The sequence below is a fragment of the Rhinopithecus roxellana genome, chromosome 8 (assembly GCF_007565055.1).
Source record: "Rhinopithecus roxellana isolate Shanxi Qingling chromosome 8, ASM756505v1, whole genome shotgun sequence".
Lineage (NCBI taxonomy): Eukaryota > Metazoa > Chordata > Mammalia > Primates > Cercopithecidae > Rhinopithecus > Rhinopithecus roxellana.
This window is the reverse complement of record NC_044556.1, coordinates 11,350,132-11,365,386: the sequence shown is the minus strand read 5'-3', so window position 1 is coordinate 11,365,386 and position 15,255 is coordinate 11,350,132. Positions and strand designations below refer to the sequence as shown.

General features: G+C 55.5%; 2 protein-coding genes across 4 annotated transcripts in view; both read right to left on the bottom strand.

Moving 5' to 3' along the window:
- The window catches only part of MIER2 (MIER family member 2), a 993,207-nt gene that overhangs the window by 927,873 nt on the left and 50,079 nt on the right, over window positions 1-15,255 (bottom strand). The window lies entirely within an intron of this gene.
- ARID3A (AT-rich interaction domain 3A) overlaps window positions 2,099-15,255 on the bottom strand; it is a 48,924-nt gene continuing 35,767 nt past the window's right edge. For 2 of the 3 annotated variants that reach the window (XM_030935032.1, XM_030935034.1), the window contains exons 5-9: window positions 11,145-11,328; window positions 10,514-10,761; window positions 8,734-9,030; window positions 6,778-6,876; window positions 2,108-3,005 (exon numbers count right to left, since the gene is read on the bottom strand). In XM_030935032.1, coding sequence (XP_030790892.1) covers window positions 2,824-3,005; window positions 6,778-6,876; window positions 8,734-9,030; window positions 10,514-10,761; window positions 11,145-11,328 — 1,010 coding nt within the window. In that variant the 3' untranslated portion in view covers window positions 2,108-2,823. Of the gene's footprint in view, window positions 3,006-6,777; window positions 6,877-8,733; window positions 9,031-10,513; window positions 10,762-11,144; window positions 11,329-15,255 lie in introns of all 3 variants that reach the window. The other variant, XM_030935033.1, reaches the window with a different exon arrangement.

The window sequence follows — 15,255 nt, the reverse complement described above, 5'->3', positions numbered from 1 at the left end:
CCCATTTCCACGGCCAGCACGGCCATGGCCTTCAGTGCCTCCCTTCTCCTAGGCCGGGACCCAGCCTCGCGCCCACCCCCCACCCGCCCCCCGCCTGTCCCTACAATCATTGGAGTTAACAGCAGGCCCAAGTTCCCTGAGTTAGAATCCAGTTCCACCCACCGCCGGGAGGCCGGATTGCCCACACAGACACGACACACAGGATTCCCGACACAAACACGCAGCCTGAGAAACGCGGCCCAGCCCGCGGCCCTGCGCAGCCCCTCCCCAGCCTCCGAGGCAGGTGGGTGCACGGGCCGCCAGATGCAGCGGGCAGCCAGCCTCAGTGGCTGCTGCAGACCTTGGTGCACGGGAGGTGGGGGAGAGGCACCCCAGGGGCTCAGATTTTGGCATCAAAAGTCAGACCTGAGGTAGACAGAGATAGGCAGCAGGTGCCTCCCCCAGCGCGGGGCCCAGGCGTGGGACGGGGGTCTGGGGAGGAGCCCTGGAGGCTGGGGGGCACAGAGTTCAGGTGGTCCTGCAAATGGGGCCCGATTGTGTCTGGAGGTGAAAAGACACCCCCTTCCCAGGGTGATTGTGCTGCTACGGTGCCGGCCCCAGGAAGGGGCGGGGAGAACCTAGATACTCACCACCCCCTCCTGGAAAGGGGGTGTGTGTCCACAGCCCTGAGATCCGAGAAGGAAGTGGGGACCCTCCCCAAAGACACAGGAAAGTGACAGCCCCCTCCCACAGCCTGACGGGAAAGTGAACCCAGACTCAGGGGCTCAGAAGCCTCCCAGCCCCCTCCCCCAGGGGTCTCCAAGGCAATGGCGGGAGGGTGGTTGGGAGCGGGGGGAGTTGGGGAGTCCCCTTTGTCACCCACCCCCCATGCCAGTGGCCTAACAGGGCTCCCAGGGCCCAATTAGAGACCCAGGCTTACCCTGGGAGTAGCTGAATTAATCCCCACCCCAAGAGAAATGAAAGCCCAGAGCTCCCGGGTAGGACATGACAGCCCCGCCCAACACCACCCAGCACCACGCGGGTCCAGCAAGGTCCCCAGACCCTGCCGCGTATTTCAGACCCGGCCTTTCTGCTCCAGCAGCTCCAGTCAAAATAACCCCCAGCTCAGCTGCGGTGACCCCACTTTCTTCTAGCCTGGGGGAGGGGCACTGACCCACAGGTTGGGGGGGCAGATGCCCAGAACTCGGGGAGCTTGCGGACCCGGCACAAAAGGCGTTGGGAGAAGAGGAAGGGACAGAGCGAGGAGCATGTTGGGGTGTGGGGGGGGGTGTTCAGGACACCGGGGCCCTGAAATCCTTACCCTGAACGAGGTCCGGCTTCGCCCCCACTCCCCAGTATTGATAGTCCCCAAAAGCAGCCCTTTCGGGCAAGAGAAGAATCGATGAGACAATGAGAGCCACATTCATCCCTGAGACAGGAGCCTGGGGGCTGCCACAATGAACCACCCCTGCCCCCCAGGTCCTTTTGCCAGCACTTGCTACTTTTTAGATAAGATTTCCAGGCCGGGCAGGCGCGGTGGCTCACGCCTGTAATCCCAGCACTTTGGGAGGCCGAGGCGGGCAGATCACCCGAGGTCAGGAGTTTGAGACCCGCCTGACCAACATGGTGAAACCCCGTCTCTACTAAAAATACAAAAATTAACCGGGCGTGGTGGCGAGTGCCTGCAGTCCCAGCTACGTGGGAGGCTGAGGCTGGAGAATCGCTTGAACCTGGGAGGTGCAGGTTGCAGTGAGCCGAGATCGTGCCACTGCAGTCACTCCAGCCTGGGCGACAAGAGCAAAATTCTGTCTCAAAAAAAAAAAAAGATTTCCAGGCCCCTGACTCGAGAACGCAGCAGACAAGCACGGCACAAGCAAAAGCAAAGTGGAATATCACAGTCAGCAAATCACTGTCATGGGGCCCCTGGCCCCTAGGACCCCAGCATGCACCCCCTGCCTCAGCCCGGCCCACAGCACCTGAGTTCATTGGCTCCGCGGCTCTAGCCCCAGGGATCCGATGTGCTGGGCTCACAGCTGCCCAAACGCACCCCCAGAACCGGACAAAGGGACCCAAATTGGTCATGGGAAAAATAAAAAGGTGAGTTTTTCTTTTTTTTTGATTTTTTTTCTTGCTTTTTCAAGACCAGTTTCCCTGAAGGAACACAAATATATAGCTATATAGATATATAGATATCCTTTTCCTAAGGTTTGATCCCCCCAAGAATAAAATAGAATATTTACACAACAAAACCCCTGAACCCTCTTAAAAACCCTACGGAGAAAAAAAAAAAAAATTCCCAAAGCAACAAGAAAAAAAAAATTCAGTGATCTTAGTTCAGGGGTCTCACTGGACACGAGAAGCTGGGAGTGGTGAGTGTGTGGGTGAATAGAAACTAAAAGAGAACCAAAGCAGACAAAAATGAAAACACACAGTGCAGGGATGTTTGAGGTAAATGGGATCGGCCCACGCTGCAGTGGGGCCGAACCAGACACCAGAGCCTTCGGTCCATCAGGGCTGCTGGATTGCCCTGAGAAACGTCTGCCTCTTTCTGTTTTTCTGATGGATTTCCTTTGCTGTTCTCACAATTCATCTCTCTGAATGTCCAAAACCTGAGAAATTCAAGTGTTCCTTGGTTTTCCCCTGTTTTATTAAATTTTCTTTATATATATACGTATATATATATATATTTTTTCTCTTCTTTTTGGCGTCAGCTGTGGCTCCTTTCTGGATATCTTCCCTCCCCACCCGTATCTTCCGCCATCCTGGACCCTGTGTGGCCCACCTGGACCCCCCCTGCCCAGGCCGGCGGGCTCCGGGGTGGGTGGCGGGTGGGGAGTGATGCGGTTAAGGCAACGAGTTATTTGAGGTAGATGTGGAAGGTCCAGACAGCCCTGCTGGCCCGGCCTGGCCACCGCTGGTTCCGGTGTTTCCTCCCCGGCTGCCTGCGTTGCTGCTGCTGCCGCCACCACCACCTTTGTTGGAAGCAGAGGGTGGCGTGGGGGCCGGCGGCTGAGCAAACAGAACTCCTAAGGCAAGAACAGAAGACATATGCCATGCAGAGTTTAAGAAGACGCGAGGCGGGCCACAAGGGAGACCCAACGGGGTACTCCGGGACATAAACTTCTCTCACTCTGTCCCCCAGGCTGGAGTGCAGTGGTGCCATCAGAGCTCACTGCAGCCTCAACCTCATGGGCTCAAGTGATCCTCCCAGCTCAGCCTCCCAAGTAGCTGAGACCACAGGGGTGTGCTACCACATTTGGCTGATTTTTTATTTATTTTATTTTTTTGGAGATGGAGTCTCACTGTGTCTCCCAGACTGGAGTGCAGTGGCGCAATCTCAGCTCACTGCAAGCTCCACCTCCTGGGTCCACGCCATTCTCCTGCCTCAGCCTCCCGAGTAGCTGGGACTACAGGCGCCTGCCACCTCACCCAGCTAATTTTTTTGTATTTTTAGTAAAGACAGGGTTTCACCGTGTTAGCCAGGATGGTCTTGATCTCCTGAACTCGTGATCTGCCTGCCTCGGCTTCCCAAAGTGCTAGGATTACAGGCGTGAATCACCACGCCCGGCCTTGTTTTTTTTTGAGATGGTGTCTCACTCTGTCACCCAGACTGCACTGCAGTGGTGCGATCTCGGCTCACTGCAACCTCCACCTCCTGGGTTCAAGCAGTTTTCCTGTCTCACCCTCCTGAGTAGCTGGACTAATGACAGGCGCCCACCACCACACCGGCTAACTTTTGTATTTTTAGTACAGATAGAGTTTCACTATGTTGGCCAGGCTGGTCTCCAACTCCTGACCTCAGGTGATCCACCCACCTCGGCCTCCCAGAGTGCTGGGATTATAGGCGTGAGCGACCGTGGCTGGCAATTTTTTATTTTTTGTAGAGATGGGCTCTCAATATGTTGCCCAGGCTGGTCTCAAGTTCCTGGCCTCAAGCAATTCTCCTACCTCTGACTCCCAAAGTGCTGGGATTCCCCACTGTGTCTGCTCACTCGTATATTACACACGTGCATAATCCACACATATACATCAGCGTGTACACAGCTCGTGCAGGGAGAACCCTGATGCCCATGGTTTGTTGACATGGGGTTGCGGGACCCCTAGCACACAGATGGCCTTCTCCCCTGTAAGATTCAATATGAATGTACACGTTTTGCATCTAATTTCAGGAGGGCATGGACCCCTCAAAATCCATCTGTGGACCTGTGAGGACACCACTGACCTCAGCTCAGCCTCTGCTCTGACCAGTCAGGGCTCCTGCAACCAGGCTGCTCTGTGTCAGCAGCGCCACCTGGTGGCCGCTATAAGCCATGGGCCTGACTCCACTTCAAGAAAAACTGTTCATTTACTTACGTTCTTTTGTCCAGATGGGGTCTCCTGTGTTGCCCAGGCTGGCCTCAAGCAAACCTCTGTCCTCAGCCTCACAGTGTTGGGACTACAGGCATGAGCCACGGCCCCTGGTCTGACTCCACTTTTTTAATTCTTTTTTTTTTCTTTCTCTGAGACAAAGTCTCGCTCCGTCATGCAGACTGGAGTGCACTGGTGTGATCTCGGCTCACTGCAACCTTCACCTCACGGGTTCAAGCAATTCTCCTGCCTCAGTCTCCCAAGCAGCTGGGATTATAGGCGCACACCAGCACCCCTGGATGATTTTTGTATTTTTAGGGGAGATGGGGTTTCACCATGTTGGCCAGGCTGGTCTTGAACTCCTGACCTCGTGATCCACCCACCTCAGCCTCCCAAAGTTCTGGGATTACAGGCATGAGCTACTATCCCCGGCAACTTTTAAATTCATTTTATTAAAAAAAAAAATATATATATATATATATATGTATATATAGGCCGGGCACGGTGGTTCACGCCTGTAATTGCAGCACTTTGGGAGGCCGAGGCGGGTGGATCATCTGAGGTCAAGAGTCTGAGACCAGCCTGGCCAACATGGTGAACCCTCATCTCTATTAAAAATACAAAAAAAAAAAAATTAGCCGGGCGTGGTGGCACACGCCTGTAGTCCCAGCTACTCAAGGAGGCTGAGGCAGAATAATCACTTGAACCCAGGAGGCACAGGTTGCAGTGAGTCAAGATTGCACCACTGCACTCCAGCCTGGGTGGCAGACAGAAGACTCCATCTCAAAAAAAAAAGAGAGAGAGAGAGAGAGAGAGACAGGATCTCTCTTCTACCCAGGCTGGAGTACAATGGCGTGATCTCAGCTCACTGCAACCTCCACCTCCTGGGCTCAAGTGTTCCTCCCCCTCAGCCTCCAGAGTAGCTGGGATCATAGCTGCGCGCCACCACGCCCGGCTAATTTTTGTATTTTTAGGAGAGATGGGGTCTCACTATGTTGCCCAGGCTGGTCTCAAACTCTTGGGCTCAAGTGATCCTCCCGTGTTAGCCTCCGAAAGTGCTGGGACTATAGATAGCTGTGAGCCACTGCACCCAGCCTAGATTAAATTTTTTTGTCACTTCATTTACCCTGATGTGATTATTAGGCATTGGATGCCAGTATCAAAACATCTCATAAAACCCATGAATATATATACCTGCTATGTACTCACAAAAATTAAAAATTAACAAAATAATAAATTCATTAGGCCGGGTGCGGTGGCTCAAGCCTGTAATCCCAGCACTTTGGGAGGCCGAGATGGGCGGATCACGAGGTCAGGAGATCGAGACCATCCTGGCTAACACGGTGAAACCCCGTCTCTACTAAAGAATACACAAAACTAGCCGGGCGAGGTGGCGGGCGCTTGTAGTCCCAGCTACTCGGGAGGCTGAGGCAGGAGAATGGCATAAACCCGAGGAGGAGCTTGCAGTGAGCTGAGATCCAGCCACTGCACTCTAGCCTGGGTGACAGAGCCAGACTCCGTCTCAAAAAAAAAAAAAAGGCCGGGTGCGGTGGCTCAAGCCTGTAATCCCAGCACTTTGGGAGGCCGAGACGGGCGGATCACAAGGTTAGGAGATCAAGACCATCCTGGCTAATACGGTGAAACCCCGTCTCTACTAAAAAATACAAAAAACTAGCCATGCGAGGTGGCGGCGCCTGTAGTCCCAGCTACTTGGGAGGCTGAGGCAGGAGAATGGTGTAAACCCGGGAGGCGGAGCTTGCAGTAAGCTGAGATCGGCCACTGCACTCCAGCCTGGGCGACAGAGCAAGACTCCGTCTAAAAAAAAAAAAAAAAAAAAAAAAATTCATTAAATTTTTTTTCAAGAGACAGGGTCTTGGTCTGTGGCCCAGGCTGGAGTGCAGTGGTGTCATCACAGCTCGCTGCAGCCTCAACGTCTCTAACCCCTGGGGTTACATATTCTTTGCTCCTCAGCCTCCGAAAATGCTGGGATCGGCTGGGTGTGGTGGCTTGCGCCTGTAATCCCAGCACTTTGGGAGGCCAAGGCAGGAAGATTGCGTGAGCCCAGGAGTTCAAGACCGGTCTGAGCAACAAAGCAATTTAAAATTTAAAGAGCAACAACAAATTAAAAAATTAACCAGGTGTGCTGGTGCATGTCTGTGCAAGACTTCGTCTTATAAAAATAAATAAATAAATAAATAAACTAGGAATGTGATCCATCCAGCGTCAAACTGATTATGTATCTGTGGATGACCCCCTCTGGGCTGAGCGCGGCACCAGGTGAACGATGGTATCCTCTCCATCAGCCTTGACTGTTTACCCCGCAAAGCCCCTGGCCGTGCCCTGCTTGCCCGCACACCTGGTTCAAGCAGTTCGGACCAGGCGCAACTCAGGGTCCTGAGTTCATGGTGGGAGAGGGAAGGTCCAGGCAGCACATGGCCTCAGGGGTCCTACCTGTGTACATGATGCCATTGATCTCCACAGACATGCTGATGCTGTTGCTGCCATTGGTGCCTGTCAGGTTCACGGCAGAGTCCTGGCGGCTCTCAGAGGCTGTGGGAAGAATAAATGCATTTTTTTTTCTCTTTTTTTTGAGACGGAGTCTTGCTCTGTCGTCCAGGCTGGAGTGCAGTGGCGCGATCTCAGCTCACTGCAACCTCTACCTCCAGGGTTCAAGCGATTCTCCTGCCTCAGCCTCCTGAGTAGCTGGGACTACAGGCACCCACCACCACACTCGACTAATTTTTTTTAGTATTTTTAGTAGAGACGGGGTTTCACCATGTTAACCAGGATGGTCTCAATCTCCTGACCTCATGATCCACGCATCTCAGCCTCCCAAAGTGCTGGGATTACAGGCGTGAGCCACCACGCTCGGCCAAAACTGCCATTTCTGATCATAAAGACACCTGTGGCATGTTCTGTTTTCTGTCTCTTGCCAACTAGATTTTAGCTTTACAAGGTGTAGACAGTGTTTCTCACACTCATGCTGTCACCAGTGCACACAGTAGGTGCTCAATATTTATTTGTTCAATAAGTGTATTTGTCTACACTCTACTTTGGGTTTTTTTTTTTTTTTTTTTGAGACGGAGTCTCACTCTGTCGCCCAGGCTGGAGTGCAGTGGCCGGATCTCAGCTCACTGCAAGCTCCGCCTCCCAGGTTTACACCATTCTCCTGCCTCAGCCTTCCGAGTAGCTGGGACTACAGGCGCCCGCCACCTCGCATGGCTAGTTTTTTGTATTTTTTAGTAGAGATGGGGTTTCACCGTGTTAGCCAGGATGGTCTCGATCTCTTGACCTCATGATCCGCTCATCTCAGCCTCCCAAAGTGCTGGGATTACAGGCTTGAGCCACCGCGCCCGGCCTGCTTTGTTTTTTTTAACCTTGTTTTTGAGACCAGGTCTTGCTCTGTCACCCAGGCTGGAGTGCAGTGGTGCAATCATGGCTCACTGCAGCCTCGACCTCCTGGGCTCAAGTGATCCTCCCACCTCAGCCTCCCGAGTAGCTGGGGCTACAGGAGCATGCCACCACACCCAGCTAATTTTTGTAGAGATGGTGTCTCACTGTGTTGCTCAGGCTGATCTCAAATTCCTGGTCTCAAGCAATCCTCTCATTTCAGCCTCCCAAAATGCTGTGATTATGGGCGTGAGCCACTGTGCCCAGCCAGTTTTTTTTTTTTTTTTTTTTTTTTTTTTTTTTTTTTTTTTTTTTGAGATGGAGTTTCACTCTTGTTGCCCAGGCTGGAGTGCAGTGGCGTTATCTCGGCTCACTGCAACCTCCACCTCCAGGTTCAAGTGATGCTCCTGCCTCAGCCTCCCAAGTAGCTGGGACTACAGGGGTGCGCTGCCATGCCTGGCTAATTTTTTGTATTTTTAGTAGAGACGGGGTTTCTCCATGTTGCCCAGGCTGGTGTTGAAATCCTGACCTCAGGTGATCCGCCCGCCTCGGCCTCCCAAAGTGTTAAAATTACAGGCATGAGCCACCATGTCCAGTCCCCCGGTACCCCCCGTTTTTGCTTTTTTCTTTGAGATGGAGTCTCACTCTGTTGTCCAGGCTGGAGTACAATGGTATGATATCTCAGCTCAATGCAACCTCCGCCGCCTGGGTTCAAGTGATTCTCCTGAGTCTCCTGAGTAGCTCAGATTACAGGCACCCACCACCACTCAGGTAACTTTTGTATTTTTAGTAGAGATGGGGTTTCACCATGTTGGCCAGGCTGGTCTCAAACTCCTGACCTCAAGTGATCCACCCACCTTGGCCTCCCAAAGTGCTGGGACTATAGGTGCAAGCCACTGCACCCGGCCTCTTTTTTTTCTTATTGATTTGTTGGCACTCTTTACATATGGAGGTGCCAAGGCCCTCACTGTGTGACACAACCAGGAAGCACAGCGGGTCTGGGCACCAGGGCAGTACCTTGGCTGTTGATCCGAATGCTCATGGGCAGCTGGGCCGCCATGGCCAGGAAGTTCTGCTGGAGTGCCCGCTGCATCAGCCGTTGCTGCTCATCAGCCACCAGGGCCATCTTCTTCTCAGGAGGCTCCGCAGACTCCAGCTTCTCCCGCAGCTGTTCCAGGGCGGCTGCCTGTGCGGCCACAGCTGCTTGGGCGGCTGCTGCTTGCACAGCTGCTGCCTGGGCTGCCACCACAGGGTGGCCTGCCAGGGAGACAGGCAGGCGGCCAGGGACCGTGATGGGGATGGCTGAGTCCTCCTCTAGGTAGGAAAGAAGGGGAATTTGTGGCCAGGAGGGGCTGGGGACTGCCTTCCACTTGAGGCAGGAACATGCACCTTCTTTTTTTTTTTCTTTGAGACAGAGTCTTGCTCTGTTGCTTAGGCTGGAGGGCAGTGGTGTGATTTCAGCTCACTGCAACCTCCGCCTCCCAGGCTCAGGTGATTCTCCTGCCTCAGTCTCCCGAGTAGCTGGGATTACAGGCGCCCACCACCACACTCAGCTAATTTTTTTTTTTTTTTTTTGAGACGGAGTCTCACTGTGTCGCCGAGGCTGGAATGCAGTGACGTGACCTCGGCTCAGTGCAACCTCTGCCACCTGGGTTCAAGTGATTCTCCTGTCTCAGCCTCCCAAGTAGCTGGGACTACAGGCAAACGCCACCACACCTGGCTAATTTCTGTATTTTTAGTAGAGACGGAGTTTCACCATATTGGTCAGGCTGGTCTCAAACTCCTGACCTCAAGTGATCTGCCTGCCTCAGCCTCTCAAAGTGCTGGGATTATAGGCTTGAGCCATTGTGCCTGGCCTAAAAAATTTTTTTTTAGATTGGGTCTTACTACTGTTGCCCAGGCTGTAGTGCAGTGGTGTAATCTCAGTTCACTGCAGCCTCGACCTCCTGGGTTCAACTAATCTGACCACTTCAGCCTCCTGGGTAGCTGGGACCACAGGTGCATGCTGCCACGCCCAGCTAATTTTTTTTTTTTTGAGATGGGGTCTCACTATGTTGCCCAGATGAGAAATGGGAACTCAGACAGGCAAACCGAGGCTACGCTGCTGCGTGTGCTATTGGTACCTCTGTGTTATGGAGTGTACAGAGGCTCAGTGGGAGGGAAAACTGATCAACTGATGATGCCTGCCTCAGTGTGGACTGGAAAAACAGTGATCAATTAGTAATGTCTGCCTTGGCCACAGGACTGGAAACACAGATTGATTAGCAATGGCTGGCTGCCACCTGTGTGGGATTAGAAAAGCGGTGATGGAGGCCGGGCGCGGTGGCTCAAGCCTGTAATCCCAGCACTTTGGGAGGCCGAGACGGGCGGATCACGAGGTCAGGAGATCGAGACCATCCTGGCTAACACGGTGAAACCCTGTCTCTACTAAAAAATACAAAAAACTAGCCGGGCGAGGTGGCGGCGCCTGTAGTCCCAGCTACTCGGGAGGCTGAGGCAGGAGAATGGCGTAAACCCGGGAGGTGGAGCTTGCAGTGAGCTGAGATCCGGCCACTGCACTCCAGCCTGGGCGACAGAGCGAGACTCCGTCTCAAAAAAAAAAAAAAAAAGAAAAGTGGTGATGGATTGGTAATGTCTGCCATGGACAGAAGACTGGTAGATTGGAAGCCCTTTTCCATGCCAACTATAGGGTTTTTCATCCTGGTTACCCAGAGAGGGGAAGAGGTATCCCCCAAGGTCAGCCAGCCAGGCTGAAGCTCAGTTGGGAACACACCCCAGGCCCCATGCAGGCCCTTACCTTTCTTGATCTTAGGGGCGGGGGTGATGGAGCTGCCGTTGGTGCTTGCGGCCAGGCCCAAGGAGGACACGGGCAGCTTGGGTGAGGAGAGCATGCCGTGCGCCCCACCTGGCGAGTAGGCAAAGAGGGAGCCCCCAAAGCTTTGGCGCCGGCCCTCCCGTCGGTTGCTGTCTATGGCTGCCTGGAGCTCATTGGGGTTACTGAGGCCCCGCTTCTCACACTCGTAGGGGTACAGGTACTTCATGTATCTGTGGGTGGGACGAGGGAAGAGGATGGCACCCAGATCACCCCTGTGGCTCCCTTTGACCTTCAGTACAAAGTAAACCCCACTGTGGCACCACCATCCCTGGCTCCTCCCTTGGACTTGCTCAGCAGCCCCCAGAGCCACTGGGCCTTCGCCACGCTGTTCCCTCCATCTCAATGCTGTTCCTCGCAATGGCCCCTGATTGCATAACCCCAGAGCCTGTGTGGTCCTCGCACCCCTACCTGATGCTCTCAGGCCCTGGATGCACAGTGTGGCCCTGTGCCCTTTGCGGCTGCCCACCACCCCCTCCCTCTTCTGCAGGGAGCCACTTGCACTGGCTGCTCAGAGTGCCTTGGCCCAACCAGGGCACAGCTGCCCACCACTCACTGGGTCCGGAGGGTGAAGGCCGCACTGGTGATGGACGTGGGCAGGTTGAGGCCCTTGGTGATCTCTCGCCATAGCTTCTTGTTTATGACCTCCACGAGGCCGCCCTTCTCCGTCACCAGCACGTATAGCATGAACAGGTCAAGGACCTGTTTGGCCATGATGGGGATACGGTTCACAGGTGTCCCTGGGGGCAGGGGCGAGAGGGAGGTTGGGGGCCACCTGGGCACTGCAGGGAGCCGAGCGTCCCGGCCTCCACCCTCTCCACGCCAGGAGCACTCCCCGGCCAGGCTGTGACAACCACAGATGTCTCCAGACATTGCCCAGGGTCCTCTGTGGGTGCAGATCTTCCAGGTTGGAACCTGCTGCTCAAGAGGGCACCGAGGGGGGCAGCTCTGCCTCAGTTTACCCACCAGTAGCCTGGGCTTAGGGACAGCGCAGCCCTCGGGAGGAGGGTTACTGAGAGGAGGGATGTATGGGAGACGCCCGGATCTCTGTTATCCCTTCTCCACGCCACCCACCACGGCAGCTGCCAAAACAACTCCGCCCGGGTTTCCAGAGGCCTGTTCCCTCCACGCTGACAGGGACTCTGCAGCCTCAGGCCTGTTCCCTCCACGCTGACAGGGACTCTGCAGCCTCAGGCCTGTTCCCTCCACGCTGACAGGGACTCTGCAGCCTCAGGCCTGTTCCCTCCACGCTGACAGGGACTCTGCAGCCTCAGGCCTGTTCCCTCCACGCTGACAGGGACTCTGCAGCCTCAGGCCTGTTCCCTCCACGCTGACAGGGACTCTGCAGCCTCAGGCCTGTTCCCTCCACGCTGACAGGGACTCTGCAGCCTCAGGCCTGTTCCCTCCATGCTGACAGGGACTCTGCAGCCTCCGGCAGGCAAGGAGTAAAGCTTGGCATACCGGGTGTGGAGTTTGGAGAATGGAGGGCTGTGGGCTGGCCTAGGGAGGGGAAGGGGATGGGCTAGCCCCGGCATGGGGGGGTGGGCTAGCCCAGGAGGAGAGGGTTGTGGGCTATGCTATGCCAGGGTGGGAAAGGGGGAGGATCAGCTCAGGCAGGGGAAGGGCGGCGGGTGGGCTAGCGCAGGAAAAAGATGGGGCTGGGCTGACTCAGGTTCCTGCAACCTCCTCCTGGAGCTGGCTGAAGACAGGGCCCCTCCCCACCCTTCCAGCCCCACCCGCCCCCTCCAGGGCTCTCCCAGGCTGCCCCTGCACCGGGAGCCTCTGGCTTCAGATGTCAGCTCCACCTCTGCCCAGCCTCTCCCTGGCCTGACAGTAGGCAAGCCCCCACTTAAACCTCTCATTCGGTCAGTGAAATTCTGCACTTAGGAGATCAACTGTGTACTGTCTGTGGCCCCCGCTCCATGTTCTGCCTACGTGGGGTCCCGGCACCCAGCAGCATACAGTAGACGCTCAGTGAAGACCAGTGAGGGCAAGTGGCCCAGGCCACAGCTGCTGCCCAGTCACCATGGAGTGGGAGGGGACGCCCATCGCCCCGTTGGGGATGGGGACGTGGACATCGGTGTTCTGTGATGTGACTGGCTGGAGAGCCAGTGCAGCCCTGAGTGAGCGGCCAGCCCTCTGCCTGGACGAGGCCTGCCACCCCTGGGACCCCCAGAAGAAGCTTCCGGAACCACCCCCCACCACCCTCGGCCACTTCCAGGCCCTTCCCAGGTTGCAAAACCTCCAGTGAATGGAGGAGATCCTGGGTTGGAAGAAGGTGGGGCCTCAGACCCGACCCCACCTGAAACCCATTTTACAGCCTGCGATAGAGGAGCCAGGCAGGGTGTTAGCTGCACGATCAGCCCGGAAACCTGCCCAGAGCCTCCGCCCGGCCTCACTCGGGACACCAGTTCAGGCCTCAGAGTTTGCAAAGCAAAAGCAACGGCATCAGGCCAGGTGTGGCGACTCACGCCTGTCATCCCAGCACTTCAGTGGGCCAAGGCGGGAGGATCACCTGAGGTCAGGAGTTCGAGACCAGCCTGGCCAATATGGAGAAACCCCGTCTCTACTAAAAATACAAAAATTAGCTGGGTATGGTGGTGGGCACCTGTAATCCCAGCTGCTTGGGAGGGTGAGGCAGGAGAATTGCTTGAACCTGGGAGATGGAGGTTGCAGAGAGCCGAGACCCCACCATTGCACTCCAGCCTTGGCAACAAAAGCAAAACTCTGTCTCAAAAAAAAAAGGATTGGCAGCAGAGGGTTAGAGGATTGGTTCCCAGGGCCGCGCCCTGGCTCTGCAGTGGTGGGAGGAGGATGTTTACAGAAGCAGCTGGGAGCATCAGCAGGCCCAGATAAGGAAGGGCGGGGAGGTTGTCAGGGAACAGCAGGTCAGGTGGTCCAGAGGCTGCTGCTGAGGGAAGGGGGTGCGGTCAGGACCCCTCCCTCACTTCCAGCCCCCAGAGAATTCTGAGAAATTTAGTTGGAGGTTTTTACTTTGTGATACAGGAAAAAAAAAAAACATTCTTTCCCTCTGTCTGGAGTGAAGGAGAGGTAGATTGTGGCGTCTAGGGTGACAGGCGAGTTCACCTGACAGATTCTCAGCTCCAAGGGTCCCCATTACAGAGCGGGAAGCTCCAGGAGGAAGGCAAGGAAGAGGGAGCTTTGAGGCTGGGTTTTGAGGGATGCATAGGAGCTCGCTGGCTCCTGTCCTATAGGAATTCCCAGTTTGGAGAGGGAGGTAAAGCTGGACACCAACCCTCACGGCCCCATGTGCCAGGAGCCTCCATCTCATGCACACTCATGAGCAGCCTACCATGCTTGCTTTGTTTGTTTGTTTGAGACAGGGGCTTATTCTGTCACCCAGGCTGAAGTGCAGTGATGCAATCATAGCTCAGGGCAGCCTCGACCTCCTGGGCTCAAGCAGTCCTCCCTCCTTGGCCTCCCAAGGTACTAGGATTACTGGCGTGAGCCACACCTCACCCAGCCTCACTGTGCTTTTTTTTTTTTTTTTTTTTTAAAGACAGAGTCTTGCTCTGTCGCCCAGGCTGGAGTGCAGTGGTGCAATCTCAGCTCACTGTCATCTCTGCCTCCTGGATTCAAGCGATTCTCCTGCCTCAACCTCCCAAGTAGCTGGGATTACAGGTGCACACCACCATGCTCAGCCAATTTTTGTATTTTCAGTAGAGATGGGGGTTTCACCATGTTGGCCAGGCTGATCTCGAACTCCTGACCTCAAGTGATCCACCTGCCTCGGTCCCCCAAAATGCTGGGATTACAGGCGTGAGCCACGACACCCAGTCTCACTGTGCTTTCTTTTTTTTTTTTTTTTTTTTTGAGACGGAGTCTCGCTCTGTCACCCAGGCTGGAGTGCAGTGGCTGGATCTCAGCTCGATGCAAGCTCCACCTCCCGGGTTCATGCCATTCTCCCGCTTCAGCCTCCGGAGTAGCTGGGACTACAGGCGCCCGCCACCACACCCGGCTAGTTTTTTGTATTGTTTAGTAGAGACGGGGTTTCACCGTGTTAGCCAGGATGGCCTCGATCTCCTGACCTCGTGATCCGCCCGTCTCGGCCTCCCAAAGTGCTGGGATTACAGGCTTGAGCCACTGTGCCCGGCCCACCGTGCTTTCTAAGTACCCCCATGACACCAGGCATGGGTAACAGCAACACGGGTTAGCTTTGGACCCAGGAGCTTGGAGCCCCACAGCAGAGTGGTCAGGGCTGAGCAGGTGTGAACGGGATGATAAAGGGTCCAGCCTCATGGGGGGCAGTGGGCCTGGTCAAGGCTGGGCTTGGAGGATAACACAGGAGAGGCCCCCGCCCAGGTCCCAGGTCTGGATCCTGTGTTCCCAGCACAGGAGGGGTTAACTCGGAGGCTGCTGGGCAGTGTGGGCTGGGGGCTCACAGCCCTCCTCCTTCTCCTTCCCTTCCGGGCGGGCGGCTGGCAGTGGCGGGTCTGGGGCCTGTGTTTACAGAAGCCAGGGGAGGGGTGGGCGGAGGCTGGGACACAGCGGCCCCTACGACGGCCCCCGGCATGGCCCCAAGTGTAGGGACAGAGCCCTCTGCCCCACCCCTTCCTGCCTCTGTGGACCCTGAGACCTCCTCCCCCGTCTGAACAGTGGGGTCTGAACAGTGAGGACCGGAGCTAGCTCCCTGCCCTAGAGGAGTG